Source organism: Aedes albopictus, chromosome 2 (genome assembly GCF_035046485.1).
Source record: "Aedes albopictus strain Foshan chromosome 2, AalbF5, whole genome shotgun sequence".
Lineage (NCBI taxonomy): Eukaryota > Metazoa > Arthropoda > Insecta > Diptera > Culicidae > Aedes > Aedes albopictus.
Window position 1 is genome coordinate 138,485,754 of NC_085137.1, and position 21,832 is coordinate 138,507,585.

At 42.4% G+C, this 21,832-nt stretch overlaps 2 protein-coding genes across 3 annotated transcripts in view; both read left to right on the forward strand.

Annotated features, from left to right (window-relative positions):
* Window positions 1–13,326, forward strand: part of LOC109410219 (CCR4-NOT transcription complex subunit 1) — a 44,074-nt gene extending 30,748 nt beyond the window's left edge. For both annotated transcript variants that reach the window (XM_029873429.2, XM_029873430.2), the window contains exons 11-12: window positions 12,187–12,335; window positions 12,402–13,326. In XM_029873429.2, coding sequence (XP_029729289.1) covers window positions 12,187–12,335; window positions 12,402–12,498 — 246 coding nt within the window. In that variant the 3' untranslated portion in view covers window positions 12,499–13,326. The remainder of the gene's footprint in view (window positions 1–12,186; window positions 12,336–12,401) is intronic.
* Window positions 13,327–15,279: 1,953 nt separating this feature from the next.
* Window positions 15,280–20,581, forward strand: LOC109410486 (uncharacterized). Its single transcript, XM_062847791.1, has 2 exons — window positions 15,280–18,569; window positions 18,649–20,581. The coding sequence occupies exons 1-2, from the start codon at window positions 15,280–15,282 to the stop codon at window positions 20,579–20,581; spliced, it is 5,223 nt and encodes a 1,740-aa protein (XP_062703775.1).
* The last annotated feature ends 1,251 nt before the right edge of the window (window positions 20,582–21,832 follow it).

Below are 21,832 nucleotides of genomic sequence, written 5' to 3' on the forward strand. Positions count from 1 at the left end.
TGGCACAATTCACACGATTCATCGTCCACGATCTTCATTCTCGCCAGCCAGTAGCGTGAATAATTGTGCCCTGTCATTAATCGGTTGATCAGCCTCACTTCTTTTCCTGTCAAGTCTTTTCCATTGAACCAGGGTTTCTCTGAGAATACGTTTTGTAGTTCGAAGTATCGCTTTCCTTTCTCGATGGAGTAGCTCTCGTACCATTGTTTGGTCTTCTGCATCATCTGCGCTCTCAGGAGGCTGAAAACGTCCTTCGCAAAAAGGTTGTTTTCTGACAAAGTTGAGGTTTCTTGAAGTCCGAGTCGGGCTAACTCATCCGCCAGGTCGTTGCCTTGTGTTTCGACATGGCTTGGTATCCACTGAATGGACACACTCCATCGATGTGCTATTTTTAGTATTTCCGTGATGATACTTTCTGCTTTTCGGGTCTCCAGAGCATTTTCCAGCATGTATCAGGCAGCCATCGAGTCCGTGTATATCACCTGCCGTCTGAGTTGGTGCTCTTCGATCAAATGTAATGCAGTTATCAAAGCTTGGATCTCCGCAGCGGTAATGCTTGTTTCCTGCTCCAGCCTGAAGGATCTTCTAATTTGTACTGACTCGATATACACCCCTATTGCACAAACTGTTGCTTCCTTGGACGCATCGGTAAATACACGTCCTCGGTTTTTGTACTTGCCGTGCATTACCCCTAGTGTCGCTTGTTTTAACTTCATCTTCGGTTGATTCCTTTTGGGTCCAATAACGCCTTCTAATGTTGAACAAATTTCGACTTCGACGAAGCTTGGTACTAGGGCTGTGCATCGTGACGGTTTATCGGTATCGGCGATACATAATTCTTCTCATATCGGTATCGGCGATATATCGGATTCCAAATTATCGGTATCGTATCGATATCCGATAACTTAATTAAAAGGCAACACACACACAAATTACGAATATACGTGTTTTCTTTATAAAACATATGTTACAAGTGAACATATGGCGTCAATGCTGTAACTAAAATAATGAAACTTATTAAAATTTAAATTAAACTATTAAAAGGTCTGAACTTAACATTTAAAATAATCGGGAATATCGGGAATAGTTAGCCTTTATCGTTATCGTTTTATATCGGTTTGAGCAATATCGGATATCGTATCGATAAATTTGATCCGATAATATCGATATTATCGATAATATCGATAAATGCACAGCCCTACTTGGTACTTCCTCTATCGGCATGATTTTGTTGAAAAGGTTCCTATTCTCGCTATATACTCTTTCCATGTACGAGTATTTGTCCTCCTCGCCATTTTCAATTTGAGGTATTTGCATTAGCTGCTTCGAAACTACGTTTCTCCTTTCGAAACATCGCGCTACATTTCTGCCGGTTGCATATTCCATTCGAAGGTCTAACGGTTCTTGTCCAGATATAGCTGCGAGTGCATTAAGCGGCGTGCTCTTAGTACACCCAGTCGCTTTCCTCAGACATTGATTTGTCAGTGTTTTAAGGATGTTTCTATTGGTTTGCTTGGCATTCCATGTCACGACACAGCCGTATTCCATAACGCTCCTTATTAGTGCTTTGAAAATGTTCATCAGCACTTGCGGATGGCTACCGCTCTTGATGCCAGATATTACCTTGATCATATTCAGTCGGTCGTTGATTTTTACTCGGGTTTCCCGTATGTGAACCCCGAAGCTGAGGTAACGGTCAATCGTCACCCCAAGGTAACGGGTACTTTTTACCGTTTCCAGAGGGGCTCCGTTTACTCTGACATTGAGTGTGTTGTTGCTGTTTGTGAAGAGGACTATTTTTGTTTTTTCCGGATTCATTTTGAAGTTCAATTCTTCCGCCTTGGTCACGAAGTTGTTCACAGCATTTTGCACCTTCGTGTTCAGTGTTTCCGTACTTTTGGCTCTTACAATTATTCCAAAATCGTCCGCGTACTGTACGAGGATTACATCTTCCTCCCCGCTGTGTAGCCCGACAGTGTACAGGTTGAACGAAGTTGGTGATAAGACATCTCCCTGAGGCAGCCCGTTGGAGATTATTCGACTAGCCGATCCGTTCCTCAACTTCATCGTAATTTGACGGTTGTACAGGAAAGATGTTATCCAAACCGTGAGCTCGTTCGGGACTGCGAAGGAACACAGGATTTCTTCCAGCTTATCCACCTGTACGGCGTTGAATGCGTTGGATAAATCTACGCAAACCATAGCTGAAATGAATCCCTCTCTTTTGTTCTGCTTAATGGTGTTGATGACATAGGACAGGCAAGTATTTGTCGACATGTTTTTACGGAATCCAAAAGAGGTTTGTGGGAGTATGTTTCGTGATTCGATGAAGTCTTGTAGCTTCTCCAAGACCGCCGAGTTCACGATCTTTGTTGGTGTTGGCACCAGGGAAATCGGTCGTTTTCCAGAAGCAGTACTTTGGTCACGGCCAGGCTTCGGGATAGCAACCACTTTAATAGTCTTCAAAGGGTCGCTGAGTCTGCCATTCCTCCACATGCGATTCAGATCTTCAATTATGTTTCGAGTAGCGGTGTCGCTTAGATTCCTGAGCATCTCGTAGGTTATGCGGTCTTCTCCAGGGGCGGTGTTTTTCTTTCGTTTTAGAATTCTATGCCACGTCTCAAGATCCAGTATGTTGTAGTGGGCTGCTACGCCGTAGCTGCCAACCACTCGCACGTCGTTTTCACCGAAATGAGTGTCTAGGAATTCTTCTGCTTCTTCTTGGACATCCAACGCTACATTGTTCTCCTTGCGATGGACGTGTTTTCCTGTTAATCGGCTTACTTTTCTCCACAACTCTTTGGAGCTCGAGAAAGGTGTCAACTCCTCTGGGAACTCCTTCACTTTTTTCAAAACTTCCTGTCGTTTTTTCCGTTGAAATATTGCTGCTGCCTTCTTATATTCGATTAGATTTTCTTCACTGGATGTGCTGTTGAATTTCCTCCTAGCTTCACTTTTGATCTTCCAGGCTTCATCCACGTCTTCGCTCCACCAAAACTTGGGCTGTCTGTTATCCTTTTTCCTGTGCTTTTTCGTTAGCTTTTTAACACTGTTCATCAAATCTCCGATGTTTTCCATCTCCGTGTCATTCAGCTTCGACAGTTCTTCGTTAATCCGCTTGTGGTTGTAGATGTATCTGATTTCTTGAGTAGCTTGAGCTGTGGTGATTGTGGTTTCTATGGCCAGATGATGACTGCAGCCTACACCCGTGTCCAAAACCTTCCAAAGCACTTCTGGGAAGATGGCGGCCGTGCACATTGTCAGATCGATCGCTGTAGATCGCCGGTCCAATTGGAGAGGTTAAATGTCTTCGTTCCATCGTTCAGCATGAGTAGGTCGTGGTCGTTGATTATCTGCATCAGTATTTCCCCGCGTCGATCGGATCTATCTCCTTCTGGATCCCATACATAATGGTGGGCATTCAAATCCCCACCGATAACCATTTTTTTGAACGGTCTTAACGTATTAACAATTTTAGTAATATCTTCTTCAAACGTATTATTAGTTATTGATGGACTGACATAAATAGATACTATAACAAGATCTAAGCCTGCTATTCGGAGCGCTACTATTTGTACAAAATCTGAAAGTGTTGGCATTTGAATTGGGTAATAATTGTATGATTTTTTAAGAAAAATAGCCGCTCCGCCATAATTATCTGGCATGGAGTGTAGAAGTTGATGGTAATTTGGAAGTCTATACTTATTTGTTTGTTCTAGGTCTAATTGCGTCCAAGTTTCGGACAATAATGCAACATCGTAATTTTCTGCTTCTAATATTCTTTGGATTTCTGCTCTGTTCGTACTCAAGCTTTGTATGTTACTTTGAAACATTTTGAACGTTTCAGCCATTTTTAAATTTTACACAATCGTCTTCTGGAGGTCAAAGCACTCTTTCGAAATCTCTTTAAACTTTTCCCTAACTTCATCTGGCAAACCCTGGTCGATCACCATCGAGAAAAACTTCATAACCTGCTCTTGGAGCACCTTGTTTGCGTTTTCGGTCGCTTTCACTGTGGCATCTCGAATCATTCCCTGTACTCGTTCCATGTCCAGTACTCGGTGGGGGTTGTTCAAACCCGCTCCGTTTCCAGACGACTCCTCTCCTTTCTTCTTTCCTGGTTCCTGTTCTTTCTCTGCACTGTTTACGGGTTCAGCTTCGTGTTTTCGCTTGTTTTTCTTTCGTTTGTCCTTTTCGTTGTCGCTTGGTTTCCACAGCTTTACCGCAGGTGTGATGCGTTCTCGTGGGATGTTGGTTTTCTCCCACTGCTGCTTGAAGGATGCGTTTGCTTTTGCTGCAGTTGACTAGGCGTCGTTCAGTGATGGATATTCCTGGAAGTTGCTCAAAAGGTCGTATCCATTTGAGCATGAGACTGGGCACAGTTCTCTTGCTTCGGCATATGTTAGGTTGGATTTTGCGCGGACTGAGTTGATCCTTGCTTGACGTTGCCTTTCTGGACACTTCGGATCGGTGGAACTATGTCCCTCCGTTCTGCAGTTGGCACACTTGATGGGCTTTTGGCATTCTTCATATTCGGCTTCCGCTTCATGTCGATTGCCGCACCGGCGGCACCGTCGTGACCCGTTACAGTTGATTGTACGATGGCCGTATCTTAAGCACTTCTCGCAAAGGTCCACTCGCTTGGTGAACGGAAGTATTTGCGCGGTGCAGGAGAACAGTCTTACCTTCTCCGGTAGCTGTTTCGCTCGGAAGGTTACGCTGATTGCATTTGATGGAACTTTTCGCCCTTCGATGTATCGATCCAGCCTACGTACCTGTAGTACCGGTTCTTCGCATTCCAGGTCGCTCTTGATTTCTTCTTCCGTGAGGTGGAACGGGATTCCAGTGATTTTTCCGGTAATGGCGACCAGGTGGGTCGGAATGTATGCACGGTAGTACTTACTTTCGGCGTTCAGCTTCTGCAGCAGTAGGTTGGCCTTGATGAAGTTGTTCAGTAGCACGATGATCTTGAAGCGTCCGACATACTTCATGTCGATGATGTGTCCTCGGAGTCCCTGCATTTTGCGTAGCGTTGCTCCCAACGCAAACTTGTTGATTTTCGCATCCGGGTTGTGCTTGTCCACTAGCTCGACATAGACTCGATTCGGTGGGGCATCGGTGAACGTGTAGAGGATATCCTCCCACTTCCTTTCGCCTTTTTGTTGTTCGTTTCGCATTCCATCGTTGTCCTGGTGATCGCTTTCGTGGGCCGTCGGCCATGTGCCTCCGACTGCTCCTTCTTCGGAACCGTCCGGTTCCTCCATTTCGGACACTTCTCCCCTAACCTCACTTGTTCACTTATTCACTCTTCGCAAAAACAAAATGGCTGCCTTTTTTGCAGACGGGCGTCCTTTTCGCCAAATCGAAATTCCCTCAATCACTTGTCACTATTCAATTTTTCTTCTCAATTTCACTCTATATCCTTCCCTTTGGAACTCTTCCTCGTGATTTTGTTTTAAAAACCGCACTCGAAAACCGTTTGATTTTGTAATACGCTCCGGTGAAAAAAATCAACTGCACGCTTTCGTTTTCCGATATGGAATGTGATAACAATCAGGATGAACGTAAACATCGGAAGACCAGCTGATTTTGTTGTGTAAACATGACCACGACCAGTTGGTAGTCCGAGAACAATGAGAACCAATGAGCGCTTGCACAGTGACGTCAGCATTGTCTCCTTCTCTTTCTTTCCTTCGGCGTCGGTCAATAAGGCCGTCCTTGCCCTCAAAAAAAATTGGAGGGCAATGTTTACAAATCGTATGAGAATTCGATGAGGTTAGGTTTTTGCTGCAAGCCTCTATGGTAAACATACTCCATTGCACGGTGACGTCATCAAGAAATCGCTCTCTTTCTCTACTACGGGAAATTAGAAAACAACAGGACCAACACCTGTCAAATTTGACAGGTACTGGTCCTGTTGTTTTCAAACTCTCTGAAAGAGCGAAAGAGATAGAATTTCGCCGTGAGGTGGTCTATTGCCTTGACGGGCGAAACCTGTCATAAAATCGAGCGAATTGCTAAAGGGTGGCAACAAAGAGCAACAGCGAAATCGGAGAAGGACGAAATTTATTGCACTGAAGTCTAATCAGTAAAAAAAAAATCGCAATAAATGACACATGCGCATATCGGAGTTATATGCACATTACGTTGAGCACATAGTGGGTGAGGTGCGATGCAAAGAGATAAGCGTCGAAGCACACTCTGTGGAAACTATATGCAGAACGCATGAACCGCACATAGTAGATGAGTTGCGATGAGTGCGGAGATGCGATTGAGCTGCTTCGACGCATGTGAACGCAAGAGAACGCTTGTCGGGTATGGATTTTATGATTGCGCTCGTTGTGTATGTAAAGCAATGCGGATTTAATGTGTTGGGAATGCTAGTAGGTAATATAAAATGCGTTAATATGTTGTTGTTTTTAAACATAACTCAATGCTTTTTCACATGCTAGCATTTTGATGGACCAGATATAATAAAAATTTATCATACTGTCTATCGCCGTGTAAAATAACATATTTCATTGCATATAAAATAGTATTCCATCAAATCGTTTAAACTTTTTTACAGCATAATTTTGTTATTATATGTGTATAAGAAAACATTTTATTTTCTCTGTTCGGAATTTAAATCAAGTGATCAATGTTTGATATGGTCGTTTGTTCAGTGCATGTTATTCATGTGCAAGTTAGAAAGTTTAAAGTTTTATGGTATTCAACTTAATTGCAAAAAGGATTCTGATTGAAAGGTTCTGTTTTTTTCTTTGTCAGGCAAAACTAGATTTCTTAACGAAAAGAGTGTGACATCGATTTCGATTGATACTCTTTCACCTAATATATGATAAATATGGTGTACTTATTAGAGACATCTTTCAAGTAATGTTTAATGTCGAAAATCAGTATAACAGTCTCATATTGATTTGAATTGAAATCAACACTCAGATAGCCCAGTCCGGAAAGTAAAAATATGTGTATACATAAAAACAACGCTCACGCGGATATACAGGGGATACTCAAAATAACTGGGACAGGTAAAATTTTCACTTTTAAAAAAATGTTCAACTCGCTGTAACTTTTCGAAGAGGGCATCAAATATTCTCAAATTTTTACTGTAAATTCATCAACTAGTTGTGTATCAGTGGACAAAGTTTGGAAAAGTTCGGGTCATTCTACACAAAGTTATAAAGATTTTAGAAAGAGGTACCGTGTGCGCACCTAACTTTGCGCAGGTCCAAATTTTGCGCATTCTTGTAAAATAACGAAACAAATAACTAAATGTCAACATACCGTCAGTGTACCAGTAGCTGCTCATGACCCAATAGCCGCTCACTGTTGCAAAAATCAAGTTTTCACGCATAAATACCCCCTTTTCGTCGCTGATATTCTTGGACAATATAAATTAAATAAGAGCAAAGCCATTTTATGCAATATTTACCAAATAACATAAATTTTAAAAACAAAACAGTAGAATTTTTTGAGCGGCTATTGGACCCAAAAAAGCTGTAGGAAATTTTATGTGTTCCAATAACCGCTCACGCAAAAAATACGTTAAAATTGTAAAAACTGTCGATTTTAGTACACAGTGTATTCAATCACTATTATACACTCCCGCTGAACAGGAAAAAAAATGTAAAAACATAAGAGTTGCAAAAATAATTCACTTTTCCGCAAAAGTCTATTTAAAAGATGGCATACATTTGTCCGTGAGCGGAATTAGGACCACTTTGGTCTCAAACAAATTGTGATAAAATCATACACCTCGTCCTTTTTTTACGTCCATGCTTGGTTTAGCGACAAAAAAATTTACCGCCAAGACAATGAGCAAACTCTACATTTTTATATTTTTTAAAACATCTCCGTGATTAGGAGAAGTGTACAAAAATATAAAAATGTCTATTTTGATTGTGAGTTTGGCAGTATAATTTTATTTCGCTAAGCCAACAGTGGACGTAAAATAAGGTTTAGGTGTACTTTTATGAAAAGTTCTGCATAAGTCTTGTTTTGTATCTGATTGTACTTAGATTAAACTAACTTAAAATGCAAAAAGATTACAAATTGGCTTACCAGTCATTTAACAGATGATGTTTTTCTGCAAAACTGGCCTTAGATGAGCGGAATCTGGTACCCTGATGGTATTTACCAGTTTAATCATTGCACTAGCATTGTGTAAACATAAACATTATTTGACAAATATTTAATTGCCATAAAATCATTGTTTATGTTGAATAATAAACAAAAAATACACAAAAATGTCAAAATTTGCGTCGCCGTAACACGGTTGCCAAGAAGTAACTCTACTAAAAATCAACATTTTCCTCGATAAAACTGTGCAACGATGATTAATTTTGCAGTTAATTGACAAAAAAGGTGATATTCTAGTAATATTAATCACAGTTCATAATAAATTTTTCAATTTAATTAGTAAATAGTGGTGCGCAATGTTTGGAACCATTATTTGCCCTTTGTTCCTAATTTTTGCGCACTTTCAGTAAATGCATGTTGAACGTTAATACATGACATATGAACCATTCAAATATTATGTAACACCAGTACTGATAATTTCAGGCCTGTCTCTCCACCATGTAGCAGATTTTTTATAGAAATTAGTAGAAAATTGTATGAACCGTAGCACTACGGCACTCTCCATCTGTCTACAATGAGACGTGATTTGTGAACAGTCCTTCATTTGAATTTTCCGGCGGTCAATGTTAGGGACGATTCAAATATGACGTCGACCATTTTTTTAGATTTTAAGAATCCCCTCTTCCCCTGGGCAACCCCGTCACGCTTCATAGTATAGGGTGGGGCGGGGCAAGATGGGTCGCGGGGCAAGATGGGTCAGTTCCATTTTCGGGCGCATTACTCATGTTTTGATTATGTTAATAATTTTGTTAGATGACCAGCATGAATATACGAAAGTTTGGGGCATTGATTGAAAAATTATTCACTCTCATTGGAAATGAAAAATAAAATGGTTTTTAGCCATTTTTCTTATGCGATACATCCCATATAATCTCCATATAAACGGCCGCGGGGCAAGATGGGTCACCTTCAATTTTGAACGTATTTTTGGAGCATTCAAAAGTTATTTATTTTTTATTACAAGACTATCTCATAACTGACTTCAATCAAGCGGAATGAACGCCTAAAATTATAACATAAAATTATGATAATTTTTTAGTGAAAACATCGATTTTCAAGTCGCCTGAGGACCACTCGAATCGTAAAGTTTTTTATATTCCAAATAAATTTATAAAATGTTCACTAGTAGCTCTTGTTTACTCAGTATGGATATGGAGCATATATGAATGCGGAACAAATCTTATATTTTGACGTTTTTCGTTGAGAAAATGTGAATTACCTAAAAGGTGACCCATCTTGCCCCGCCCTTTTTTCACGGCGCAAAATTGATCACTTTTTAAAACTGCTTGTTTAACATCATATTTTGTGTTTAATGATCTTTTTATCGACTTTTAGCATAGCTAACTAGTGTATTGAAGAGTAGCGGACGAATACAAACCAATACGATTTGTATTTACAAAGTTATGGTGATGCATCCTTAGGTGACCCATCTTGCCCCGCCCCACCCTACCTAATACATGGCATGTCACACTTTTTCAGACAAGTCCAGCCCCCTCCCCCAAAGATGGACGTCATATTTAAATAACCCCTTATTGCTCCTATCCGTAACGGTCACTTCATTTAGCAGGAAGCTTTTACATTTGATCTTTAGCCACAGGAAACAACCCCTCATGAAGTTTGGATTGTTCACACGGTAGGTGCCTAGTACCCTAGTACGAACCGCAGACGAAATTAAGAACTCCAGAGGCCTCCGTTCCCCCTCCCTCGTAGGACAAAGTTTTTCAACAAAGATCAATTAAGGGCACACTACCTGATCTGAATTACTTTAGTTTCATGGGCAAATATTAAATAATAGTATTTTTGATTACTTTTTTGAACAATTCATAGCATGCGCAAAGTTAGGAACAATCGAAGATTTTGTGCGCAAAGTTAGGAACAAGGCAATGAAATAATTTTTCTATTTTAAGTATTTTTTGGTTATTATTATGATTTTTTTAATATTTCAGACTCAAAGAAGGATCATTAGTCTATCGTATGAGCATGTTGTTCATGATATACTTTGTTTGTTTGTATTTTTTATAACGACTAGAAATTTGATTTTTCTTAACTGCGCAAAGTTTGGTACATACACGGTAGCTCTGGTAGCTGTCTCCGAATAATTTTCAGAAATATCAAATCTTTAAAAATTAGCTATGATATATATTTTTTTGCTCTTCTTTGTAATATTTCTTAGGAATAGTACTTTGAAGCGTTAACATAGACAGCCTTTTTTCTCTCTGAATGTTGTCCAATGACCACGGAGATTTTCGATTATTGAATTATTGTTCAATTACACTAGTTTACAGCATTTTTGAACTCGGTAAGCTGATGATCATTTTTGGTGTAGAATCATGCCCTGAGTTCGAAAACGCGAAGGAAAAAAAATACAGTAGAGCGGAATTTTTTTCGACTTTCCATACAAGGTTGATGATTTGAAATCGATTTTTGTTCTATTTTTAAGCAACGTCGCTCACTTCACACATCTCATTCTCCGTAATCAATGCTTCGATTGAGCTGAATTTTTTACTGTAACTCGCCTACATATGATACATCAAATAAACATTGAAAAAGAATTTTTAGATAGTTATTTTCTTATTAAAAAAAAATACATTTCTGCATATATTTTTGAAAATTTAGCTAAAATTTAAGGAGATCGTCCCTAAAACTCGCCAATATCTTGAATTTCATCAACCTGACGCAAAACCTGCATTCAGATGACCGAATGGTATTGTATTCAACTTTTTATTTATGGAAAAAGATTCAAAATCGTTTAAACAAAACGCAAGCTAGGGTGACGAAGGGTATTATCGGCAGGTTTGTTCTCTTCGTCATGGGGGGTTTTTGTGGGCCGAATTGCTTGAAATTTGGGCATATAATTCAGCTTGATTGGGAAGGATTTGATGCCAACTCTGAGGTCAACAGGTTTCAAAAAACCCCCCATGACGAAGAGAACAAAACGGCCGAAAATACGTAAGTTCCCCTATTTGAAATTTAGTAAATTCCATATTTTTAAAAGTTGTGAAACTCAATATTAAGCTAAAACTCAAAAAGTGCTCTACTTAAAATTTTTTGAAGCACGGTTTCGAAATCAGTGCTAAATTGTACTTCAAAAATTTTGGTCGTTGACAGAAGTTCACGACTTTCGTTTTATTTTGTAAACTTGTGTTATCAATTCATCTTTGGAGCTTCCATTCGGTCAAAACAATAGTGCGATGGGAATAGTTGAAATACAGTATTTTTAAAAACTATTACGACCCAATTAATACTAATTACTACACACGACATCGTCTAGGGGAACGTTCAAAAATTACGTCCAACATTTGGGGGAGGGGGGGGGGGGTCTAGAAAAGTGTGACAGTACGTGTATTGGGTATAGGGAAATTGCGTGACAGAGGGGGGAGGGGGGGTCTAGAAATCCCGAAAAACGATGGACGTAATTTTTGAATCTTCCCTAGTCCATCGTGAGTATTGGTCCTAATAGGGGGAAAGTTGGGAAAGGGTCCAGGCTTTGCTATTAGCTGTCCTGCAGCTCCATCTGGTCACTCTACAAAAAAAAAGAATTCCTGTGAGGTTTACTCCATGTAAAGGGAAGTGGATTCTACAATGAAGAAAGGGAATGTAAAAATCTAGAAAAAAAAAATGTTACGTAATTATTAATTTCTTCCTTACGAAGAGATCATATGGATCAAGCAGGATTTGGATCCACGTACTCTCGGCATGGTCCTATTGATTAAATCAAAATAAAAAACGGCCTCAGAAATAGCGAACCTAAATCCTAATCCTAAATGAAGATTTCAGCGAAAAAAAAATGTTGAAATTTAGCAAATTTGTTCAGTGCATTTGCTAATGATCGGCTACGCTTTGCTAAAATTCAAATTCGTCCTTTCTTGTTTCGACCTTTTCTGTTTCTCCATTATTCTATCCATCCTCCATACCAAATGTTACCTAATGAAATTGCTCAACGTCAAATTTCAATATTCCATTCAACCAAGAGATATGCATTCAACCAAACGTTCGTTATGCCCATATGTGAAACAATCGTTAGAATAACCGCAATATCCCTTCCAGGAGCAAATCACCCGCGTTCTGCTGGAACGACTGATTGTGAACCGTCCGCATCCGTGGGGACTGCTGATTACGTTCATCGAGCTGATCAAAAATCCATCGTACAAGTTCTGGGACCATGACTTTGTGCACTGTGCACCAGAAATTGAGAAGTATGTTTTTTTCATCCCCTCCTCTGTGCCAAAAAAATAAGTAAATGTTCTATTTTCCTTTTGCAGACTATTCGAATCGGTGGCCAACTCGTGCATGGTGGTCAAATCCAAAAGCCAACCGCAGATGCCGAACGTCGAGTCGGAAATTGCCGAGTGCAACTAGATCGAATGTCGGTTGATCGAAACGCTGACATAACACCGTATCACGTAGCGCCTAGTGTTTTAAGTGTAAGCGAAAAGAACCAGTACACTTTTGTTAAGGGTATGAAAACTACATTATAACAATGGACATAGGGAGGGAAAATAACATTTTTTAACAGTGTAACGGGATGGTGTTGACGCCTACCGTTACTGCTGTGTGTGTATTGATTGGAACACAAACCTCTCGTTTTTTTTTGGTTTTGTTTTAGACTATCTCATAGAGACTGGAGCCATGGCATTAGAAAGTGTATTTTTCATGAATTTAAAGGTGGGAACATTTTGGGATTATGCCTATCAGTTTGTTTTAGTTGCAAAGAATACCATCTTTTTGTAAATAGCATCATGGATTTTTAACAATATTTATATCATGTTCATAGCCACACTAGCCTACATATTTGCGGTAAAATATAATGTCTGTCTCCTGAGCTAATAAGTCTAGAACTGTACAACCGATGGTCCAAAAACAAGCGAAAAGACTCGTGAATGTCGTTTGCGTGGTCAGTGTTCAATGTATGTATGTATGTCCTTTTCCTCTAGCGATTTTGGCCGAAGACAATACGGCGTTAATGCGATGGTGAAATTGAAATGCACATGGCGCTAGAATTTACAGAAGTCCAGGCTGTATACAGTACATGCAACTAGATGATGCGGAATTAGATATTAGAATAACTGTAATTGTGTCTTAGAAGTTAAGCGTTGATAGGTGTGCGTTGTTAGCAATTAATCACATTATGGTAAACTATATATTGATCGATTCATATAAATATATTTAAACGTAAATAATGTAGAAGCTCCTATTCGTTCATTTGTCTACCGATGTGTTGAAGAATTCCATTCCATAAGGCTTGCTTTTGATTCCTATTACAACGGATGTTTCTGAACAAGTCAACATCGTAAGAGATGAGAGGATCCGCTCAACGATATCAACGTAATGACTGGTGCAACAGAGAGTGCCAACGAGAAGGATGCCGCGATGAGTCGAATCTAGTGGCCAGTAGTCAGCTCAACAGCAAGCGTTACTAGCAAGAACAGAAGAGCAATAAATTAACCACAGCAAATGGCAGAACGAAAAGAGTGTGATGAGCATCACACTGGATCGGAACGATATGCGGAGGTTCTAGCAAAAATAAATGGTGCGCGACACAGAACATCCTATTATTGTGCTCATTCTGCGAATGGAGTGACGTGAGAAAAGTCGGAGTCGTATATCGAGATGAGGAATCCACTCTCGAATGAAGTGACTCGCCGTGTAAATCAAATGGAGAGTCACCTCATTCGAGTCGAGATTTCTCACCTCGATATACGACTCCGACTTTTCTCACGTCACTCCATTCGCAGAATGAGCACAATAGGCTCCTAAAGGCCTATCTCAATTTCTGCATAATTCGATCAAGCATTGATCAAAACGACATGTTTACTCATTTTTTTAGTATTCCTATTAGGTAAAGCCCATAAAATATATTTTCAAAAATTTTAATAATTTTTGCAACACTCTTTGTTTAGCACTAAATTTTGGGTAAATTTTGTTTACCGTGTATGTCAAACAGGAATATTTATTGTCAAAAGTGAGCCAATGTGGTGTCTTTTGCAACCCGCCGTTTCACTTTCGTTACGTCAAGGTTGACCTCGAATGTCAAACAAGACCTGCTCATCATTATTTTATTTTCAAGTTTATTAACTATTCTGTTATTGTTTAAGTTCGGAAAAATTACCATTGAGATCAGAAAAGCATGCTCTTTCGTGTTATGTAGCAAAACCGGGGAAATATTTTTCATTTTAGGACCCTATTGTATAATACTAATTACGTAGGTTTCAATTTTTATGTCGAAAGCGTTAAGTCTCCAGTTAACCTAGTGTATAAAGCATTGAATCGGCGATTCGGATATGGCGGGTTCGACTCCCGTTCTCTCCTGAGCATAATTTGAGAGCCAACCTACGCAGTATTAGACATACTCGTAAAGGTGAAATAAACTTCAAACTCAAGCGCGACAAGGAGCGCAAGGGCACCGTCTACACATGTGGGGACGCTAACCAGTCCGTTAAAATAGGGAAGCACAAGGGTGGGCTGGTCAGTCAGCCAACAGAAGACTTCAGGTGTCTGGAACCAGGACACAAGTCATGGAACTGCAAATGGCTGACATGACAGGAGCAAGCTGGGTAGGCGATGTGGATGTTAATCCTTGAGCAATCGCGCTGCTGTATTTTGTACAACACGTTGAAATAATCTCGCTTTTTGTATTCCTCATTAGCGTGGTGCTGCACTGCCCCCACTCGCATAACAGTCCCATTTGCAAAAAGTAGGAATTGAGAAAACGACATTCGAAGTTTAAAAACTTGTTTCCATATTGTTAACGTATTAGATTTCAAAAGTCCATTTGTTCTAGTGTAGATCAAACCACAAACGCACATGCAATTTTCAATCAGTGTATGAAAGAGAAGAAATAAATCAGTTCATTGTTCAGAAGCTCACACGTGCGGTCGACTTTTATTTCGCTTGCGCTGAGCCCTGTTCGGTCTATACAGTCCACTCTCTTGGAGCTACATTTTTTGGTCCATTCGAGCCGAATGTGTGGCTGAAATCGGAAAAATCGAACTGATCGCGTTTCCTAGCTTGGAAATAGCGAAATCGCGATGTGAAAACAGTGTTTTTTTCGGACGATTCGAGAAGTGAAAAAGAACGCCATCGCATTGGCGTACTCGTTTGATCGTGTCTCTGAGCGAAGAGTGCGAACGCGAAAACAAAATGGCGCTAACGCATACCCCGAAAGGCGCCAAGAAGAAAGGAAAAAATATGGCGGACGGTATGAACATCGCCGACGGGAATGAAGACGATCCGTCGCGAGTGCTTTCCGTTAGCGAGCAGCTGTACCAACAGAAGTTGCGAGATGCAGCCCGCGAGAAAAAAGAATTTGATGTGCTACTGAAGAAGAAAGAAACAGTGGCGAGAAAGTTAACCCGAGTTGAGGTCGCGTTGGGTAGGCCGGAGGCTGCAGATAAGCACTATTTACAGCTGCAGTTGAAAATGTGTGACGGTTGTTACGGGGAATACAGTGACCTACAGAATCGCATATATGACCTAAACACCAGTGAAGATGTGCGGTGCGCGGAAGAAATGCGATTTATCGAATTCGAAGAACTGTACAGTGCGCTCTACGTACAGATAACGAAGAAAATTGAAGCGTTGTCAGTGAAAGATGTGATGGAACCAGTGGTGCCGCAACCAGTTCATAACCACCCGTATGTTCCGCCTTTGAAGGCGCCGTTGCCGACATTTGACGGCAACTTCGAGAACTGGTTCGCGTTTAAAAACATGTTCCAAAATGTGATGGCACGCTACGACACCGAATCCCCGGCCATCAAGTTGTACCATTTGCGGAACTCCTTGGTTGGTGCAGCGGCCGGTGTGATAGACCAGGACATCATAAACAATAACGACTATGATGCTGCCTGGGAGACGCTTCAGGAGCGTTTCGAAGTTAGACAAGTGATCGTTGACAAGCATATCGACGCGATGTTCAACATTCCGGCCATGACCAAGGAAAGTGCAGCCGGACTCCGGAAGCTCATCGACACAGTTTCGAAGAATGTCGATGCTCTGAAGAATCTGGAGCTGCCAGTTGAAGGATTGGGCGAAATGGTGCTCCTGAACGTGCTGGTGAAAAAATTCGACCTGGAGACCCGCAAGGCGTGGGGTTTGGACCAGAAGGACAACGAATTGGCAGATTTCAAGTCGACGATGGATTTTCTAAAAGAAAGGTGTAAAGTGTATGAGAAGATCAGCCGTAGTAGCAAGGCTACAGCGGAAGTGGTGAAGCAAGTGCGTCCCGCTGGAAAAACGGACTCGAAAGTGCATAGCCTTGTTACTACAAGTGGAAAGTGTACGCACTGTAAGGGAGACCATGAAATATGGAAGTGTGAAGTGTTCAAAAATGCGAATCTGAGTGAAAAGTACAATTCACTACGCAAGAGTGGTTCCTGTTTCAATTGTATGGAAAAGGGACACATGACGGGAAAGTGCAAGTCGGAGCGATCGTGCAAGCAGTGTGGCAAACGTCATCACACGTCACTGCATCCTACCGAATCGCATTCCGAGGATTCATCGTCGCAGCAATCGAACGTCGCATCCAGAACCAATACACCGAAACCATCGGCTGAAGTCGGTGGTCCTACGACAAACCCAACGACGAGCGGATCGGTCCTCTGCTCGAACATCGAAGCTGACCAGGACACGTTGCTGGCCACTGCAATCGCATTCGTTCAGGGTGCTGGAAAACGGAAGATGGAATGCCGGGCAGTATTGGATTCTGCTTCGCATAAGCACTTCATTACGGAAGCGATGGTGGCCAAACTGGGATTGAAACGGAAGAAGGCCAACTATACGATCATCGGAATCGGCGGCAACCAGATCGCCATTCAGCACAAGGTGCATGCGAGGATCAAATCCAAAGTGAGTGAATATGAGTCACCGTGTCTGGAGTTCTTGGTCGTCAAGAAAATCACGGGTGACCTACCGATGCAGCAGTTCGAGACGGCCCAGCTGAACATCCCGGAAGACATTCAGCTTGCAGATGCTGGATTCAACGTACCCGGTCAGGTAGACGTCCTTATCGGATCGGGTTTGTTCTTCAAACTCATCAAGCACGGACAGTTGCAGTTGGCAGACCATTTGCCCGCTGTGCAGGAAACATCACTTGGTTGGATCGTGAGTGGCTTGATTCCAACCAATCAGTTCGGCGTCGGTGGGACGCTCTGTACGATGGTAACCGAGGACGACGTCGGTAAGTTACTTGAACGTTTTTGGTATTTTGATTCGTATGACGAAACAATCGCTCCGGAGCAATCCTCCGCGGATGCTTGCATCAGTCATTTCCTCGAAACACATCGGCGTGACGAAGACGGCAGATTCGTCGTTCGGCTACCCTTCAACGAGGCGAAGGGGCAGCTGGGCGATACCGAAACCATGGCGCGGAAACGGTTCTACGCGGTTGAACGAAGACTGGATAAGGATCCGGATCTGAAACGACAATATGTTGATTTTATGAAGGAGTATGCAGATCTAGGCCACATGGTAGAAATAACACCCCCTCCGAATGAAGATCCTACGATGGTGTTCTATTTGCCACATCATTGTGTGTTGAAGCCGACTAGTTCAACCACAAAGCTGCGTGTGGTATTTGACGGTTCAGCGGAATCGTCGACAGGAGTGTCCGTCAATCAAACCCAAATGGTTGGCCCGACAGTACAGAATGACTTGGTGTCCATTCATCTGAAGTTTCGAACGTTCCAGTATGCGATCAGTGCGGATATTCCAAAAATGTATCGGCAGGTCCGGATCGACGATGACTTCTTGCGCGTATTTTGGAGAAGCAATCACGATGAACCATTGAAGGTCTATGCGCTGAAAACCGTGACGTATGGCCTAGCATCCTCTCCGTTCCTGGCAACCATGGCGCTGAGACAACTGGCTGAAGAAGAGGAACATCGATATCCGCTGGCAGCAAAAACCGTGAAGAAATCCTGCTATATTGACGATATGCTGTCTGGCGCAAATTCTTTCGAGGAAGCTGTGGAGTTGCTGAGACAGGTGACCGGCTTGCTGAACGACGGTGGGTTCGACATACACAAGGTGTGCTCGAATTCAAAGGAGCTGTTGGAATTGGTCCCCGAAGCCAAACGAGAAAGGCTTGGAGTAATTGACGACGCTGCTATCAACGGCTTGCTGAAAACGCTCGGACTCGTGTGGAATCCGGATAGTGACGTATTCACCTTCCGAATAGCAGAAGTACTCCCGTCGGCACAGTTAACTAAGCGAGTGATTTTGAGCGAAATTTCCAGGATTTTCGACCCGCTGGGTTTCCTTGGGCCAGTGTTGACAACAGCCAAATTAATTATGCGGGAACTATGGCTTCTTGAACTCCATTGGGACGATGTTCTGCCGCAGGAATTTGTGGAGCTTTGGACGGATTTTCGCGAGCGACTTCAAACATTGAACGGGTTGGAGATTCCACGCTGCGTGCTGAGTCGGGATTCAAGGTCGGGATTACATTCGCGTCGAATTACATGGATTCTCCGACGCGTCCGATTTGGCATACGGGGCTTGCCTATACACTAGGTCGGTGTTCCGGGACGGAAAAGCTGAAATGAGATTGGTTTGCAGTAAATCAAGAATATTACCTAAGAAGCAAGGAACGAAAAAGGAAGTTACAACGCCACGTGGGGAGCTTCAAGCAGCTCTTCTGCTATCACGTCTTGCTGTGAAGTTGATTGGAGCTATGGAGATTCAATTCGAGTCCGTGGTTTTGTGGAGCGATTCACAGATAGTACTCTGTTGGATCAAGAAATCTCCGGATTTGCTGAAGATCTACGTTGGGAATCGAGTGAAGGAAATCCAGTTGCTGACCAACGAGTTCGACTGGCGATACATCCCATCGAAGATGAACCCTGCCGACCTGATTTCGAGAGGGCTTCAACCGAACCAACTGCGAGGACACGAAACTTGGTGGACCGGTCCGGAATGCTTGAAGAAAGTGAATTGCGAAATTGACGATCCTCCACCGATTCAGGAAGCTGTTATCCCAGAGCTGCGAGGAGTTGCTTTCTTCACCACGAACGCTCGCCAACGAATGAAAATATTTGACAGCGTCAGCCGGTTTCCCATTATGCAGAGATCCATGGCCTACGTGATTCGTTTCACGGACTACATAAGGAGCGGAAGGCAGCAACTTACGAAAGGGTTGCCTACAGCTGATGAAATGAGGCGTGCTTTGTTGCTGATTGTGCGGCTGACCCAGAAAGAATGTTTCGGCGACGAAATCCGTGCCTTGAAGGAGAAGGATTTCAAGTATCCACTAAAATGCTTGAACCCTTTCATCGACGAAAACGACGATACACTACGTGTGGGCGGTCGAATTCGACACGCTCAGATTCCGTATGGCAGTAAGCACCAGCTTCTGTTGCCCTCTAGACATCCTGTGACTGTTGCAATAGTTCGTCATCTGCATAAAACCAACATGCACGTTGGACAGCGAGCCTTGCTTGCTGTGGTGAGACAACAATTCTGGCCTCTTCGAGCGAAAAATGTGATTCGAGATGTGATCCACAAGTGCACCCCCTGCTACCGTGCCAACCCGAAACGAGCTACTCAGCTGATGGGGGATCTTCCGGAGTACAGGGTGCAAGCTGCGTACCCATTTGCCAATGTAGGGATAGATTTCGCCGGGCCGTTTACACTGCGAGCGGCTGTGTCTACAAGGAAGAGTGTAATGACCAAGGGGTACGTATGCGTTTTCGTGTGTATGGCCACGCGGGCTATGCATTTGGAAGCAGTATCGAATCTTTCGACGGATGCATTCTTGGGCGCTCTTCAACGATTCGTGAGCCGGAGAGGTCTACCCAATAAGATCTTTTCGGACAATGCCACCAATTTCGTTGGTGCAAACAATGAGTTAGCGAGACTTGCGGATTTATTCAACACAGAGATGCACCAGAAGAAACTGAATGGATTTTGTGTTCATCGAAACATCGAGTGGTCCTTCATTCCTCCCCGTAGTCCCCACTTCGGGGGAATATGGGAGGCCGGGGTGAAGTCGGCTAAATTCCACCTGCGACCAATTTTGGCGGATCACAAACTATCATATGAAGAGCTGGCGACGGTATTGGCGCAAATTGAAGCTACGTTGAATTCGCGCCCTTTGATTCCATCCTCCGACGATCCGAATGATCTGACTGCGATCACGCCGGCTCATTTTTTGATCGGCAGGGAGTTCCAAGCGGTACTCGAACCATCGTATGACCACGTCAAACCCGGAAGGCTGTCCCGATGGCAGGTACTACAGGATCTCAAGCAGAAGTATTGGCGGACCTGGTCAACAGATTTCCTCCAAGAGCTTCAACGTCGTCAACGAGACTTCAAGACAACTAAGTTCAAGGTGGGCGCATTGGTGCTCATTGCAGACGACAATCTCCCTCCACTCCAGTGGAACCTTGCGCGTGTCGAGGAGTTGCATCCGGGTAAAGACGGCCACGTGCGAGTGGTAACTTTATAAACCAAGGATTCGATCATCAAACGGGCGGTCAAATACCTATGCTTGCTGCCAATGGACGAGGAGGAGCCTTCACCTGAAATTTGAAATGTGACCATTTCAAAGGCCGGGAAGATGTTAACGTATTAGATTTCAAAAGTCCATTTGTTCTAGTGTAGATCAAACCACAAACGCACATGCAATTTTCAATCAGTGTATGAAAGAGAAGAAATAAATCAGTTCATTGTTCAGAAGCTCACACATGCGGTCGACTTTTATTTCGCTTGCGCTGAGCAGGGTTGCAAAAAAATGAAAGCATGGAACGAACGTGAGTTTTTGTTTTTGTCTTTTCACCACACCGCTTCTGACGTTAAAGCCTCTTTCCTTCACGGAAGCGGGTGAGAAGAGAATAAAAATTCTCTCGTCGCTCACATCGCGGCGAAGCCAAGATTCAATAACAACATTTTCTCTGTCATTGGCACTCAAAAGAGAAAATTCACCACGCTTGCTTATGGGCCAGTCGCATTCATGCGACCGTTGTTGACATGAAGCATCCATCAGGGCAGAGCGTGTGTTGATTATGGTGGAGTCATTACGCCCACAAAGTAGGGTATCGCGCCACTTGGGCGGTGGTTCTATATTCGTCTGTTTGCCACTATAACTCAGTCAATTTTGAACCAATTGACTTGAAATGTTGTACTCGGGTAGATACTATCCCTATCTCACCACATTCCAAAAGTTGTGCCAATTGGTTCAAATTTGACTGAGTTATAGTGGAAAACAGACGAATATAGAACCGCCGCCCAAGTGGCGCGATTCCCTAGTTGAGTTTTTCTGTGTTCACTTTCAAGTATCTCACAGCGGAGCTGAAAATGAATGCCTAAAGCATTCAGTTCAGCAAAATGTCATTCAGTTGAATGTGATTTTTTCAACCCTGGCGCTGAGCCCTGTTCGGTCTATACAGTCCACTCTCTTGGAGCTACACATATAAAACTTTGAAAAATCGCCAAAATTTGAAAAATATTTCGATCATCTCGAAACTTTCACAGATTGCTTTGCACATGAATATAAAACTGTAAAAAATATTACAATCACTACAAAGTTCATCAGTTTTGTGTTACGTAACACAAAAATCCATGATGGGACTGTTATGCGGGTACTTTTGATATGGGACGCTCATAACTTGGTATTTTTTTCACACATTGACATAAAAATTCGTAATTTTTATTGTTGTTTTTGGAAGTACATCAACAATGATGAATATTCATAACGTTA